Here is a 16,317-nt window from a genome sequence, read left to right as displayed (position 1 = left end):
CGATGATTCCTCTAGCCCGTAGGTTGCACTAAACGGTTGTTTTCAATGAATGTAATGGCTGTTCTTGATATGGCAATTTCGCTTGAATTGAATTGAATTTGAAGAGGTCGAGCCAAGGAGCACCAGGAGATTTGGTGGCTCCTAAAACACTCTGGCTAAAAAGCCCATTGTATTTAAAGCTCTGGAAAGGGGGTAGATAGTCAAGGAGGGAGGGAGAAAAGTATCAGAGAAAGAGATAGGAAAGAATAGAGACAGAGATAGAGATAGTTAGTCCTGTGAGAATTTTCCAGATTCTTTGGCGAATCTGTAAATATCCTCCAGTTTTAGAGAACGAATATTACTCATTCCCATGACATCGGAACCCAATACCCGTAGTCGCGCTCTAGCAAAGGCAGGACACTCACAGAGAAAGTGCTCAGTGCTATCCGGCTCCTCCAAGCAGGGCAGGCATACCGGGTCCTCGATGATTCCAATGGTGGTCATATGCTGACCCCATGGGTTGTGTCCTGTAATGATGCCGACCATCAACCGAATGTCTTTCCTTCTAGGTTTTAGTAGAAAGTTTGACAGTTTTCTGTTCGGACTTGTCACAAAACACTTTGCAGTTCTGCAGCGTTCTAGACCGGACCATCGCTCTTTATGTAGATTGCCTACATAATCGTTGATCCAATTCTTGATTCCTGCGGGACTGATTCCGATTATTGGCTCTGGCCCCTGTGGGGGCACCGCTGATCCACGGTTGGCCAATTCGTCGGCAATTTCGTTTCCTTGAACACCGGAGTGTCCCGGAACCCATATAAGTACAAGCCTGTTTTGTCTTGCGACAGAATTAAGCTTCTTCTTACATTCTTGAACAATCTTCCAGGTTTGCTACGCGTTCTCCAGGGCCTTCAATGCAGCCTGACTGTCACTGAAAACTCCAATCTGTTTCCCGCTTCATCTCCTCTCGATTATCCATTCGGCTACTTTTAGGATGGCAAAAACTTCTGTTTGAAAAACAGTTGCCATTCCCCCCATAACATAGTGATACTTATTACTATCGTTTAAGTACCATCCGGCTCCAGACCCTATTTCAGTCTTGGACCCATCGGTAAAGAAAATATCCGTCAAACCTCCCTGCATGCATTCTGGATTGCTCCATTGCGTGAGCTGGCATCAAATTTCCTTCCGAACGAAACTGTGGGTATCAGGCCATCTTTAGGTGCCAAAAACAGTGGATACTGCTCTGACAGCAACTTAAAGATTTCTCTGTGTCCCGAAGTTCCATCTTCGTGCCAGAAACCATATTTATGGAGTCTACACATTGCTTTTATTGCTTCCTGTTGTATCTTAAGATCCAGGGGGAGCAAATTAAGCATAGCATTTAGGGCATCACCAGAGGTTGTACTCATGGCACCCGTGATGCATAAACATACACTTCTTTGCAGCCTGTATAGTTCCCGGATTGTGGACTTAACCATGCTCCGTCGCCACCAGACCACAGAAGCGTAAGTGATGATTGGTCTGATAAGTGCCGTGTATATCCATAGGACCACAGCAGGTTTCAGACCCCAAGTTTTGCCAAAGGCTCTACGGCATTGCTGAAAAATCTTCAATGCACGATTCACCTTCAGTGAATCGTCAGCTTCTTATCCAAGATTACTCCTAGATATTTGCAATTTCGCTTAGTGACATAGCCATTAAGCCAAAAATGGGCCTCATCGCTCAACATCATGAATTGGCTTAAGCGCGCGATGAACACTTTAGAGAGCGTCGATTTTCGTCATACATTTGTACGATTTGTAAATGTTGTTGAGGCGTAAGTCCTTCCATGATGAAATGGCAATGAGTACTGAAAAAAAGTACGTATTTAGTTTGACAGTGGTCGCGTGATCTGTCAAAAAAACCGTTTTGGAAAAAGTACCTCCAATCTGATCGCCCTTTATTAAGCGCCTGGAGCTCTATCTATATTCCTTTAAAGTATTGGTTCTTCTAAGTTATCTAAAATTGCCATTAAAAAAAATGTGTACATGAGTCCAATCATAAGCTGCTTAGCTTTTTTCCCGGGAAAATTGATTAGTAATTCTCCCTTGCCATTATAAATTAAATTTACAACAGAGGCGCCATTCCTTGTCGATGGAAAACATATTTTTTGATGCCCTTTTTAAGCTTTATTTCAATCAATGATACATAAAATAACTTTATTTAACTTTCAATTTATTTTTAAACCTTTTTCTGCTTCTCTCCAGCGAATACAAGGAGGCACTCAAACAGCAACGAAATTTGGAAGTGTCGAGTGTTTACAAAATCAAAAATAGCCAAAAAATGCTGTACGACATGAGCGAAGCATCGAATGCATTAAATTCCATAGCTGGCAATATGCCACACTATGAAGATAGTAACGGTGGCGGCGCCGATATTGGGTGCAACGAAATGATACGAATAATGAATGGTGCCAACACCGTACCGCAACCGAAGTCGATAATGAAGAATGGCAGCGGGGGTGGTGGTGGATTAGTTGGAGTTGGAGTTGGTGTTGGTGTTGGTGCCACCAATGGAGGCCTAAAAATGTTTAATGGACTGGTAAATGGTGTTAATGGTGATGGCGGCGGTGTCCTTGTTGGCGATGCTGGCGATGCTGGCAGCGATTATTGCATTGTAATACCAAAGAAACCGGTACAAAAAGTGACACCGTCACGAAATACCGAATTAATGTCGTCGCTGGCGACGTCAAAGCAAATCCAACCAGTCACAACAACACTAGACGAGACAGAGAAAATGTTGCTCCTACAACAACAGCAGCAGCTGCAGCAGGCACAACAGTCTCAGTCGCAGCAACATCAGCTTGTGAATGGTGATTGCTCGGGTTATGTGAAACCAAATAGTCCAATGAAAACGCTTAATGGTAATGCAGGTGGCGGTGGCGGCGGTAGTGGTGCTGGCATACTTGCGAATAATAATAAAATAACTTCATTTGGTGGTCTCAAATCGCCTGTGAGCGGCACAAATAAACTGGGTACGGCGAAAACTCATCGGTAAGCAGCGGCGTGCGAGATCCTTTTAAGGTCTGAGATACTAATTGGTTGTTATTATTATTTTTATTTTGAATGCTTAGCACCGTCACCTGGAATCACGACATACCTGCGGAGAAACTTAGCTTTACTATGCGTCGCGAATTCGATCGCCAACGTGAGGAGACTGAACTGATGACTCAGTTGCGGAGTGTAAGTGTTGGTTTAATTGTTTATAAGAAGTGTGTTTGTATTTATTGAACAAAAGTATAGGCAAAAGTTAAGAGAAATCCATATGAACTGGAAGCTGGCTAAAAGCTTGTGTACTCAGCAATCGGCCAGATGGGCTCATAGGGGTTAAATGGGCTTACAGCAGTGCGACAAATGACACACCTAATAAAGTTGATGACCAACAGCCTTGCATTGTTCTACAGCAAAAATAGACTACCCACTAGCTAAGCGCTTTAGATTAATCAGTCGAGCATACTTTGCACTCAAAGCAATAACTATCATAGAACAGGCGCAGGTTGAACGTTCCAACGCTAGCAACATTTTAGACTAGTCAGTTTCTATACAGAGGAGGAAGGTGCACCACAAATACACTATATTAGCGCCTACAGCAGATATCTGGAGTGCTTTCGACCGCGAAGAAGTGGCACTCAGTGCCTCCCAGTACAGGGAGGGAACCCTTGACAATCCTTCGTATTGCTTATGAAGGTTTTTCGATGTGTGGAGGGCACAAAACTCGTTTAGGTAGTGTGCAACCGCTTTTAGCTCTGTTTTATTCTATGTCTCGCACATAGTAGGTGTATGTCAAGAGAACGGAGAAAGGATCGTGCAAAGGTTTTTCGAATCAGCGCATGAATGGCGCCATACAAAGGCGAAAAGCGGCACACAACTAAGAACCAGAAAAGTATGCCCAGGATTGTGAGTTTATCTCCACTCCCCAGTTAGAGAGTCTCAAGGATAATAGATTTACCTGGGTTGCTCTTTAACTATGGTGAAAAAGAAAATTGTGAGGGAAATTTCGGCTACCACGTCACTTGGGTGATTCGGAAGCTGAATTCTGCACGATCATTCCACACACTCGTCGAATTAGTCGTTTTTCAATAGCAACGAAGCAGCATTAGCGAAGACTGTTGTTTTTTTTTGGATATCACGAATACAATTGCAGAATCATTTCACATATATTCACGCATTCGTCCAATTAGTCGTTGTTTGAACGACAACGAAGTGTCATTGGTGAATTTTTCTCGTATATCACCAACACTATCTTATTTGTTTTTGTAAACACATCCCAAGTCACCTCAGCCCATCAGCAGTTTCTGCAAAATTCTCTCAGAGCTGAATAACGGTCTGCTCAAGAGGACACCTCTAAAAATCTTCTCTTCATGATAGAACCTCGTTGTTAATGAATTGCTACAAAAGCTAACTAACAACGGAATGAACTGTCAAATATGTGCGGTTGACGTAGTCATTATGACAAAATGAAAATTCGACGATTTGTAATAAGGTTGTCATTGCTCGAAATGAAAGCAAAGGTCACCACACCATTAAAGAAGAGCTCAGGAGAAAAAAGAAAAAGCTAAAACAGAAAAAATAGCACTACACTATGGAGATATGCCAAACAGCTGTGAGGCCGGAACTGTACGGGAGAATAGAACCTCAGAAGTAGAGACCACTTTATAAACCTTAAAAAAAAAAAAAATCAGGGAAAGCTCACAGATGCTCTTGCGTGGCATTCATGCAGAGCAATGTACACATGTTCAGGGCGGTGGTTGTTGATTTTGTTGTTGTAGCAGCATAACCCTGGTTGGTTGGTTAGTTGGTTTAAGTGGTGATTCTTCCAGAATCCGACTTTCGCTTCCGCACCATTTTGTTGCCACATCCTCGTTACCAAGTTGTTTAACAGTTATTTACAGCATGACTATATCCAGTCTGTGCGGTTTAGGAACCTTATCAGGTTGTTGACATTTAAGCCAGACAGCTGTTCAAGACTCGAACAGCGGCTTACCCAGGGTTCTGTCCTTCCATATGACAGGGCATTCGCAGATGAAATGGAAGATTGTTTCCTTTTTATCCGGTTGTTTGCAACTGTGACAGTATGTGTTGTGAGGGACATAACCCTACAAGTATGGGAAATGCTGCTAGAGTGACAATCCTTGGCCGGATATAAATCGGGTCGTTCCGATAACGGGCGCATACTCGTACGTTCACTACCACCCGATGTCATTCAACCTTCCGTTGGACACCTTTTTTAAAACCTTCGGTTGGGTACCCGGGTCTGGCCTCATTTCGACCTGTTGGATGATCCTTTTTAAAAGGCTATATCCATAAATCGATAGAAAATTAAATTTTTGGAAGTTAACTGGAAACTCAAATTGTTAGCTCTAATAGAAATATGTTAAATTCACGTCCAAAGTCAAAAAAGCCAGTCTGGTCAGACTCGGATGCCCAACGGAGGGTTAAAGTTCATGAAAAAAAGTAAAGGATGTTCAGGAAGACGTGCATCTCTCGTATTTAAATCTATTTAGCTATGCCAACATAAAATAACTGATTTTTTTATTTTCTAATCGGTTTTGCGTCCACAAAGTCGCAACATTGGTTTTCTCAAACCCGCCGTATATTTTATTCAAGGCAAATCTATTATAGGTGGTGTTGGTAAACCAGCTGATTTGTTTTTTTCCTGTTGCCGTGCCCATGTGGCTGTCAGCTCAGAATGAAACAAGGCGAATTCATTATTTGTTTTCTAGTTTCCCAACACTTTGCTTTGTCAATCAAACGTACAGAACATTGTTGTTGATCTAGTGACACCACCTTTAATGAATGCGGCTTGAGTTTATTTAATTACTTAAACTAATTTTATTTCCATTTCGTTCTAATCTTTTATTTATTTTCCAACTTTTTCAGATCATTGAAACACGTCTCAAAATGACGCTACCCGAAGATATAGCATCCGCCTTAACCGATGGTGTTATTCTCTGTCATTTGGCCAATTATGTGCGTCCCCGTTCGGTTGCCAGTATTCATGTGCCATCGCCTGGGGTCGTGAGTAAACAGTTCGGAAGTCATTTAGAAACGAATACTAATAATTTCTCTTCATTGCAGTCCAAACTAACTATGGCGCGTTGCCGCAGAAATGTTGATAATTTTCTAGAAGCTTGTCGCAGGATCGGTGTAGATGAGGTGAGTGTTGAAAAAACTACTAACGGTACTAAATTAGCAACACCTCAGTGAGAGTAAAGAGTTGAATAGCTTTGATTTTATTAGCGTTAAATAATTGAAGTAAATACAAAAATTTCTAAAATTGTCAATATGGATGACGAAAGCAGTTGACCAACAACTAATATTTACTTGTTTGAATTTGAATTCTTAAATGGCAAACACTATTTTTCCACGAGGTATTTGAGAAGAAATTAAGATGCATTCTTCTTGAGTGTAGTCTAAAAGTTTAAGGATCGAACGAGCGGTGTTGATGTAGTCATTTGTATAAGACCATTCTCTTAAGCGTTGGTAGTGCAGTGTGTGGCTCCAGTAGTCATATTTTGTAATGCGTGAATTCGAGTAGTTCCGCTAGTTATTGTAGTTTGTAAGAGTTTAATAAGTCTCTAAATCTAGAGCTAGTGAGCTTATTTTCTGCACGCTTGTTTGATAGAAATTATTTACAACAACGGATGCACTTATGATGTTAACCTTTTTGCAACCCACAGCTACCCGCTTATAGAATCTAATTGAATTTTATTACTATAGCATATGGCGTCCATCTGCTAGGGATTGTTATCTCGATGAGGAGGCTTAGTAAGTGCAATAAACCTGAGAAGCAATGCCGGCGGTAGCGTAGCTACTGGTAGAGCCTCCCAAGTCGGTAAGCTCGATGGTGAGCCCCGCTGCTAAAAGCAATCCATCCAGTAGCGTCTGACCACAGGTTAGTGGTGGCTACAGCGGAAATTTCTTAGAACCGACTGTCGTAGGAACGCTCAGCATCTGTTCATGAGGAGGTTAGATGCGACTCAGAGCGCGTGCCGGTCATGTAGCATGCGATTCGTCATATAAATGTGTTTAAACGTTCAAGACTGGTTGTTGCCATAAAATAAGTACACCCAAGGAACGGATTCCGCCTTATGCTCTATTTAAGAGGGACGCATCTTCTAAATTCATGCCTGCATTTTTTAATTCTTACTGTTTGTATACTTTTAAGATGTTCCAAGTAATAAATAAGAATAATATAGAATCCATACCAACAGACTGCTCGAAAAATTGGTTGTGGTTTCAAGACTTCGCTTACTGGAAAATAAGCTAAATAGGGAATTTTACATATTACCGTTATGTGTTCTCCGTGAAAAAGAGCTGACGTATTTTCTAAATTTTAACTCTAATGATCAGTGATTGTCTTAGCACTTAGCTGCAGTTCAGACCTATCGTTCGGCTTGGTAAAGCTAGTGGACTTGTGACTGACTATCTTTGCGGACAGCTAACGATACTTGCGAGTGTATTTCTGCAATGAAAAGGCTTGTCATGAAAATCATCTGTAATTCAAAGGCGATTTAAGCCTGTAGAGCTCCCAATATTTAGGATTACATTGAGACGTGAGGAGAAGTTAGGTAAAATAGGCTTAAAACTAGGTAGAAAACACTCTAACCTCTGTGAATGTCTAGCAGAAATAATATTTTGCAGCCTTCCACAATATTTTATCGTTAATCTGATATAGGAAGAGGGGATTCACCACATTGGGAATTAGAGAAGGAATTTGAACCTAAACTGGTGGTGTCACAATGCGCCTCCAAGCCTATGTGGGCCCTCTTTACACCTTCATGGAGAGTAGCAACCATCTCAACCTAACCTAGCCCAGGTCCAACACCTAACAAATATATTAAGACTAAAATATTTCTCCCTTTTTGAGACCTAGAAATTTTTTTCTATCATTTTGGGATTCCTTGACTTGCATTATATTTGCAAAGCCGGACGGCGGCGTTAATCGCCAGAGCAGTTAATTCTGATTGGGATTGTAGAGTGACGGACGGTTATTATGCGGATTAGTGAACAGCTGATTTGGTTAGTGGATAGTTTTACCAGTAAAAGTTGGACCGCAAGCAACAAATACGGGCATTGGCTTCCGCGATACTAAGAAATAATTATTTATTTAGAAAAATCTTAAATTGCAATTTCTCAAACTGCTTCCAAATATTAAAACAATTAATGTAATTTCGAACGTGTTAGGGCAAACAAGCATTGCATCCAGTCTTTCTTGTTTCTCCCTTTAAAAATTTCATTATTTTCCATTCACAATTGATATTAACTGTCATTTTTCGACAATTTTGCCATTGCAATTCTCCCCTGCGAATTAAGTTTAGTTGCCATTCCGCATTAGTTGTACTTGAAATTGAAATTTGAGAAGTCGAGCCAAGAAGCACCGAGAGATTTGGAAACTTCCAAAACACTCAAGCTAAAAAGCCCATTTAAAGCTCTGGAAAGTGAAAGGGTAGATAGTGAGGAAGGAAGGAGAGAAGTAACAGATGAAAAAAGATAGAATAGAATAGAGACAGCTAGTCCTGTGAGAATTTTAAAGATTCTGTGATAAATCTGAAATTATCCTTCAGTTTGAGAGAACGAATTTTACTCGTTTTCATGACATCGGAATTCAAAATTCGTAGCCTTGCTTTAGCAAATGCAGAACACACGGAGAAAATGCTCCGTGCTATCCGGCTGCTCTGAGCGAGACAGGCAAATCGGGTCCTCAACGATTCCAATGGTGGTGGTGGTCACATGCTGACCCTGTAATAATACCAACCATCAACCGAACATCTTTTCGTCCAAGTTTTAGAAGAAAGTCTGACAGTTTTCTTTTCGGGCCTGTCTCAAAACACTTTGCAATTGTGCAGCGTTCTACACCAGACCATCGCTCTTTATGTAGATTGCCTACATAATCGTTGATCCACTTCATGAGTCCTGCAGTGCTGGTTCTGATTATTGGTTCTGGTCTCTGTGGGGTAACCGCTGATCCACAACTGGCGCATTCATCGGCGATTTAATTCCTTTGAACACCGCTGCGTCCTGGAATCCATATAAGTATCAATACAAGCAACCCATTCTGTCCTGCAACAGAATTAAGCTTCTTCTTACGTTCTTGAACAATCTTTGAGGTTTGCTTTGCGTTCTCCAGAGCCTTTAGTGCAGCCTGACTGTCACTAAATAATCCAATCTATTTCCCGCTCAATCTCCTCTCAATTATCCTTTGTGCTACTTTCAGAATAGCTAAAATTTCCATTGGAAAACAGTTACCATTCCTCCCATAGCACTTAATTACTGAGAGAATTCCGAATAAAGTCGTTAAACCCAATTACCGCCAACATCTGTCTAGGCTATTTGACTTTTAGCACATTGCCGCCCGGTAATATTTTGCTGAAGTTTACTAGAAAGCCGGTGATTTTAGACCTGAAAATTAATGTGGAAGACATGTAATAAAATTTCGAAAACTTTTTGAAATCAAATATATATTTGAAGAAATATTTTGGCCCACCTGCTGATGACGCCATAGTCTGGTTGTTAACACAACAAATATATATGGATTAAAATTTCCTATAGCCGCAATATATGTTGGTTAAGGAGATGCCTTAAAAATTAACACATAATCTGGATGCAAGTAGCGGCGTTGGGGTGATTTGTTTATATTTATGAACCTTTTTTTAAATCAGGCATTTCTACAAGTTGATATAATTTCAAAGCTATTCAAACTGTGTCTCTCGCATTGAACTAACATATTCTTTAAGTATATTTGTATGTACATACATCTGCACCATATACAAATCCCACACTTTCCTATTGCCAAAAATAAAATTTAAAAATTACCCATTGACTTATTAATTTGTCTAAACGGTCTAAATGCAAACAAAAATCTGTTATTGGTGTTGGTTGCAGGAGTTGATTTGCTCCTGTGCAGACATTGTGCCCCCCTCCGACGACGGATCCAACAACAGCCACAGCAACAGTAATAACAACAAAAATTCCTTAAATAATAATGATTCCCAGCAAATCCAAAATATTATGCAAATAAATGAAATAAATGAGAATACACAAAAGTTGCCAAATCCATCAGCTGTTTTGAAAACGGTTTCGGCGCTGATTGCCTTGGATTATAATCCGCATCATCAGAATATACGAAATTTGCAACAGCAATACGAGTTGAAGTTGAAATTGCAAAGGCAGCAGGAGAAATTTAAGCAACAACAACAGCAACAAAAAGATGAATCACAACAACAACATGAGCAACAAAAACAACCACATACAAATTTCGAGTACCAACGTCGTTGCGTTTTAACGCGTGATGGGCGTGGCGGCGATGGCGCCTTTGAGCACGAGTATGAGCACCAACTCACTGCGACCTGCACCAAAGAACAGATGCTGCAGCCCACGTTGCATACACTTGGCCTAGACAATTCCACATTTAATTTGAGTGCAAAGTGTCATTTCGATGTGACCGTGCTAACGAATGGACACGGTGGTGGTAGTGATAGTGGTGATGGTGATGGTAGTGGTGGATGTGTTGGTGCTAAAGATTTCGACAGTGACGACGTTGATGAAGGCGTTGGCGCCGAAGAGGAGGAGCGCGACGAACTGGACACTGCTGTGCATGGTGACGGCAGTGAGCAGTGCCATAGCAAACTAAAGCAACACCAACAACAACAACAGCGTCACATTGTTACGGATTTTTTTCGTCATGCCAAATTGAAAACATTTCAAAAGATTAAATTTAATTTACTCGCCGGCAACGGTGGCCATTCATGCATCAATTACGGTCATGTGAATAACAATCAATGTATGCTGCAAACCATTGTGGAAACGGAAAGTGAAGTAATCGGAGGAGGAGGAGGTGGTGGTGGTGGTGGTGCTGGCAGCGGTAGCGGCGTAGGGGGTGGCGCCTACCAACTGATCAACGAAAAGCCAACTTTCAACGAGGAACTTAAGCTGAAGGTGGAAAGCCGCGCAGTGGATGGAGGCAACAAGTACAAGCTAATCGATTTAGCCGCGCTCCAGAAGAAAGAGCCAGGCGTGGCGGTAGAAGACTCATTGCCGATCGTTTCCAAGCGTATCGAATTCTTCGAACACTCTTCTGCAGCCAAATCAACGCCGCTGCTGAGCAGCAGCCCAAATGGAAGCATTAACAGCAGCGCAAGCGCTAACAATAAAATAAAGTGCACAACAACAACTGCGACAACAACAGCAACAATCAAACCTAACCAAAATAGTATTTTCAGCATTTATCGCGTGGTCGAGGTGAACGACGAGAAGCTGGCAAGCAGCGGCGGCGGCAAGTTGGTGCATGCTGGAGTCGCTGGTGGTGCTGAGGCAGCAGCGCAGGGGACGGGCGCGTCATTCCTGCTGAAGCACGATTCGCATGTGCTTACAATCATACTATCGTGTGTCTTCATTATAACCTTTTTGCTGTTGGTGTTCTTTCCCTTGCCAGGGTAGGAGCAGATGCGTCACAGAGAGTTGTTGTATGCAACATTGCTTTATAGAGCTTAAGTGAGGGTTTTTTCGAAATGACGCGAAAAGAAAGCGTGCGGGTTTAGGTAAAGAGCGATTGAATAGGAACTTGCTTTTAGCCATAGGCTTTTTTTTAATACCTAACGCCGTTTCTGAGTTAGTGACGAATATTTTTTTTTTAATTTAGCAGGCGAGTTGCGCGTTGTTTGCAAATTTTTTTTATAAAAATATGTACGTAGTTTTAGCAGTCTTTTGAAGATGTTTTATAAAAATATGTAGTCTTAACAGCCGCCGCTTGCTTAAAAAGAAATTTGGAAAAAAAAATTAAATGCGCATATTACATTTTGAAAGTGCTTCAGCCCTTTGTAAATTGTTTTTAAATTTAATTTTGTTATTGTATATTATTGTACTTTTATGTCGAACGCGGGAACTTATACGCAGGTATATTAATTTATTCATAACTTTTTTATATTTTTGATTTGCTTTAGTTATATAATACATTTGAGCTCTATGATTATAAATAGTATTATTACAGTACGCAGGTATTGAAATTTAATTCAATATCACTCTGACAGCAAAAAAACAAAAATTCTAAATATTTCAAATGAATCCTAGCGTAGAGTTGTAATAATATTTATTAAAAATATTTCTTCACCACTCAACAATTTTGCAGAGTGTTTTTCACCATTCAAGCAATCCGAGTGTTTTTCACCACTCAACAATTTTGTAGTCAGAATGTTTTTCACCACTAAACAATTTCGCAGTCAGAAAGTTTTTCACCACTCAAATATTTTGCAATCCGAGTGTTTCTCACCACTAAAAAATTTAGTTATCCAAGTGTTTTGCACCACTCAGTAATTTTGCAGTCAGAGTTGTGCTGGTTAAATTTTAGTTTTATTGTATTTTCACAGTTCCATTCAAAAATGTGCTATAAAAACTCTTGCCTTATTTGGCATTCTTTATTTGTATAAATCACCTTATAATTAAAAAAAAAGTCTATGTATTTTATAAAATATTTAAATATTTTCTTAAAATTAAACACCAGAAAGTATGCTTCATATTATGACATAAGTTTTCCTCTATTCACTTTAGAATTTACAGTGGTGTAATTTAGGTTATGTTTTGAATCGCAAATGAATACTATGGCCGTAGGTTTTGTATCTATCAGTTGAATATTTTTTTTAATATAACTTATGTATTATTACATAAATCTACATACTTATTTATATAAATTAAAGTTATTTCGACAATTAGAGTTAAGCTTTCCTTCAAGACTACTATTGCTAGAAAACATGAATTATATTAGTTTTTTTATTAATCTATTTAAGTTATGCATATAAAATGAATCTTTTTTTCGCTTGTCTGTTGAGGCCAAGCAAAGTAATTGTTGGTTGCCAAAAAAAAAAACAAAGAAATGAAAATTATATTGTCAAACCAGAGGCTTATGAATAATAAAATCAAACAAAGGACCCTAAAGGTATGCAACAAGTTTGAAGTGATGTGTAAGAACAGCTCTTTTCCGTTTTTATGTCAATTTGGTTTTTCAAATCTTTTTCATTCAGTAATATTTTGAATTTTTTTTTTTCTTAACTTTTTAAATATATTTTTTTTTTTAATTTTTCTTATTTAAATTTTACATTTTCTATTTTAATTTTGTCCCAAAACTTTTTAGTTCACCACTATTCTAAAGTGTTTTTTTATATGTTAAATAAATATTAATTTTTTAAATTTTGGGCTTGAAAACTTTTGAAATTTTTTTCATAATTTTTTCACTGTTTTTTATTTCAAAACTTTTTTAGTAAGAAAATCAAACAGAAATAAAAACTAATTTTCATTTTTTTTTATGCATTTTTTTTTATCAAAAGTGCCCTTTTTTAGGTTTTTGAAATATGTTTTCTTTTTTAATTAATTATTTTTTAATTTAGTAATCTCTCAGATTTTCAGTACAAGTTTAACCTTGTTTTGCAGCTAAAATATCAGCATTACTTGGTTAAACTTGTTAGTATTTTTTAATATAAATCCTCTTCGTTTCGCCAAGCGTTGGCAAGTGACGAATAGGTGAAGCAACTGGAGAAGAGCTGCCAAAAATTACATTTACTTTTACAAGTTTTATGCGACATAACAGGGCGAATCTATTAAAGCTGGTATTACCGATACCTGATTTGTTTTTGTTTTTCTTTCGCCGTGTTCATATGGCTGTCAGCACAGAATGCAACATGGCGAATTTAATCTTCGTTTTCTATTTCGCCAATACTTTGCTGTGACAATCAAACATATAAAACATTGTTTTTGCTCTGGTGCCACCACTTTTAACGAATGCGCCTTGAGTATAACCGTACTCGCTAGGGGCGAATCGATAACTTTGCTGTTACTTTTACATGAAAATTTTTCATGAAGTGAGCAGAGCCCAGAGATAGCGAGCAGAGAAGTGGTACCTCGAAGGTGCGTATAGAGAGTGAGTACAGAGTTAACGCACACGTCCATAAGGCTATTATGCGCCTCATGGTTAACTGATATGGCAAATAATGCCATCACAACCTAGTTTTTTGTTATTTCATACCGGAAATTCTCTCTCATGAAAAATGAGTATACATTTCACGACATTTTGCCGAAAAGTTCTTTGCTCTAAAGCTTTTTATTTGGTGAAAATTAAAAAAAGTAACGAAAACTGCGTTGATATGATTCAAGTACAAAAAAAAAAATAGAAAGATAATATAAAAAACTAACTGAAAATTTTCAAGCTGTTCCAATTGCTTACGAGGGCAAAGAGAAAGCATATTCCCAAAACCTTAACTTAGGTGAAATGTACTTTTTAATAAGAAATAATAGTCATGTTTAGTTTTGATGACTACAAATTTGAACTGAACCAAGGGCAAGGGCTCATATAGTCCTTTAATACATTTGTATATTTTCTTCTTTATTAGAATGACAGTCCCACTGCTTCCACATTTGTATACCTCAGCACCCTAAAAGTATGCATTGTAGCTGAGTCTGCTCCGCATGCAGTATATCGACTTGTAACTTTTTAATATTATATCTGTCAAATTCAAAATTAGTTGCATACCTTTGGGGCTGTAAAAATAGTTTATTGTTAAATTAGTTGAGTTATATTTAAGCGCATCATATAGTCTCCGTTGTATTCATGTAGTGTAAATCCATGATTCGCTATATCGAATCCTACTAAATATAGGAATGGACTTATTCGCGGAAAAATATGCAACATCCATTCACATTTAAAGTAATATTATATTTCAGCAATTTATGTATTTGGTAATTGAATTTTTGTTGGTAATTTATGTAATTGGATTTTTTCACCTCATTAAGGATTGCTATTGCCGCTTTTTTTGAATATTTGTCTGATCAGAGGCTGCCATTTTTTTTAAATATAAAAGTACTTAAATGTGCATTTCGTAAAGAAGAGAGCACCAAAATATATTTATAGATTTGAAAATTAAGTAAATATAGTTAATAATTTTCAAAAAGCTTTGCATATTTTGTATGCTTAACCACGCAAAAGACTTGATGGAATATCAATTTTTCGATAAAACGCTAAAATAGAAAATTTCGATGCGAAAGTTCTAGTATAACATGAACCGTACACAAGTTAAGAAAATAATATTAGCTTAAAACACTGAGCGAATTTTTAACAAGGAAAAATATGCATTTTTTTTTATGAATTAATATAAAGGTAATCATTTTTATTTAAAATGTGGGAATTTTCTTGAATGATTTATGTAAATAATAATCAACATAGGAAGAGAAAAATTTATTTCTGAAAGTATTTCTGAAATATTTTTTAAGAACTCGAATTGTTAAAATAATCAAAATATTCAAATTTACTGATGACAAATATTTATTGATTTAAAAGATGAAAATATCGCATAAATGTTGGAGCGCATACCGACTTAAGGTGTTTTAATAATTTTTTTTCATTACAGAATTTTGAATATAAATTCAATTCAAGACTAAGTTTATAAGTTTCAAAAGAGAAAATGGAGGGGAAAAAATTATTTATAACTAAATAATAATAATTCCATTGTAAAAGCTTGAACAATCAATATAATTCCATTGTAAAAGCTTAAAAGTATTGTAAAATGTTTAAAAAATGAAAGGACTTAAGTGTATATTGCACAAAACCTATTTAAGTTCTGCTAAGGAACTCTAAAACGAAAGCAAAAACACAATTAACATTTCTATTCCGAATTTACTAACACTAATGCAGTAGTATTTATTCCAACTTCTTTAATTAATTCTTTAATTATTTATTTGCAACTTCTTTTATTAACTGTTTTGTAAATAAATAATTTTTTATTGAAATTTTTTTATTTCAAAAGCTTTTGTTTCAAAATACTTTAAAATATATTTTATTTTTGATTCAATAATTTTTGATTTCAATACTTTTTATGTAAAAATAGTTTTTATTTCTAAATTTTTGTTACCAATGTTGCGTTTCAAAATTTTTTTTTTCAATCCTATTTCAGTATTTGAATTTTTTAAATAAATATTTAATTTAAAATTTTATTATTTAAATTTAAATTTTCAAAACCTTTTTGCTAATTTTTTTATTTTTAAATAAATATAATTTTTCTTATTTAAATTTCATTATTTATTTTTATTTTATTCCAATTGCGTTTTTCAAAACTGTTTAGTTCAGTACTATTTAAATTTGTTTTTAACTTTTTAAATAAAAATGTATATTTTCAATTTTTCTTTTTTAAATTTTATTATTTATTTTTTTATTTTTAAATAAATATAATTTTTCTTATTTAAATTTTATTATTTATTTTTATTTTATTCCAATTTCGTTTTTCAAAACATTTAAGTTTAGTGCTATTTAAATTTT

The 16,317-nt window shown here is 37.0% G+C and overlaps 1 protein-coding gene across 1 annotated transcript in view; it reads left to right on the top strand.

Moving 5' to 3' along the window:
- LOC128865022 (leucine-rich repeat and calponin homology domain-containing protein) overlaps positions 1 to 15,742 on the top strand; it is a 71,295-nt gene extending 55,553 nt beyond the window's left edge. Inside the window, exons 6-10 of the mRNA XM_054104887.1 lie at positions 2,229 to 3,014; positions 3,095 to 3,203; positions 5,901 to 6,038; positions 6,099 to 6,176; positions 9,906 to 15,742. Of these exons, the coding sequence (XP_053960862.1) occupies positions 2,229 to 3,014; positions 3,095 to 3,203; positions 5,901 to 6,038; positions 6,099 to 6,176; positions 9,906 to 11,459 (2,665 nt within the window). The 3' untranslated portion in view covers positions 11,460 to 15,742. The remainder of the gene's footprint in view (positions 1 to 2,228; positions 3,015 to 3,094; positions 3,204 to 5,900; positions 6,039 to 6,098; positions 6,177 to 9,905) is intronic.
- The last annotated feature ends 575 nt before the right edge of the window (positions 15,743 to 16,317 follow it).

Source organism: Anastrepha ludens, chromosome 5 (assembly GCF_028408465.1).
Source record: "Anastrepha ludens isolate Willacy chromosome 5, idAnaLude1.1, whole genome shotgun sequence".
NCBI lineage: Eukaryota > Metazoa > Arthropoda > Insecta > Diptera > Tephritidae > Anastrepha > Anastrepha ludens.
This window is presented reverse-complemented; position numbering and strand designations above follow the sequence as displayed.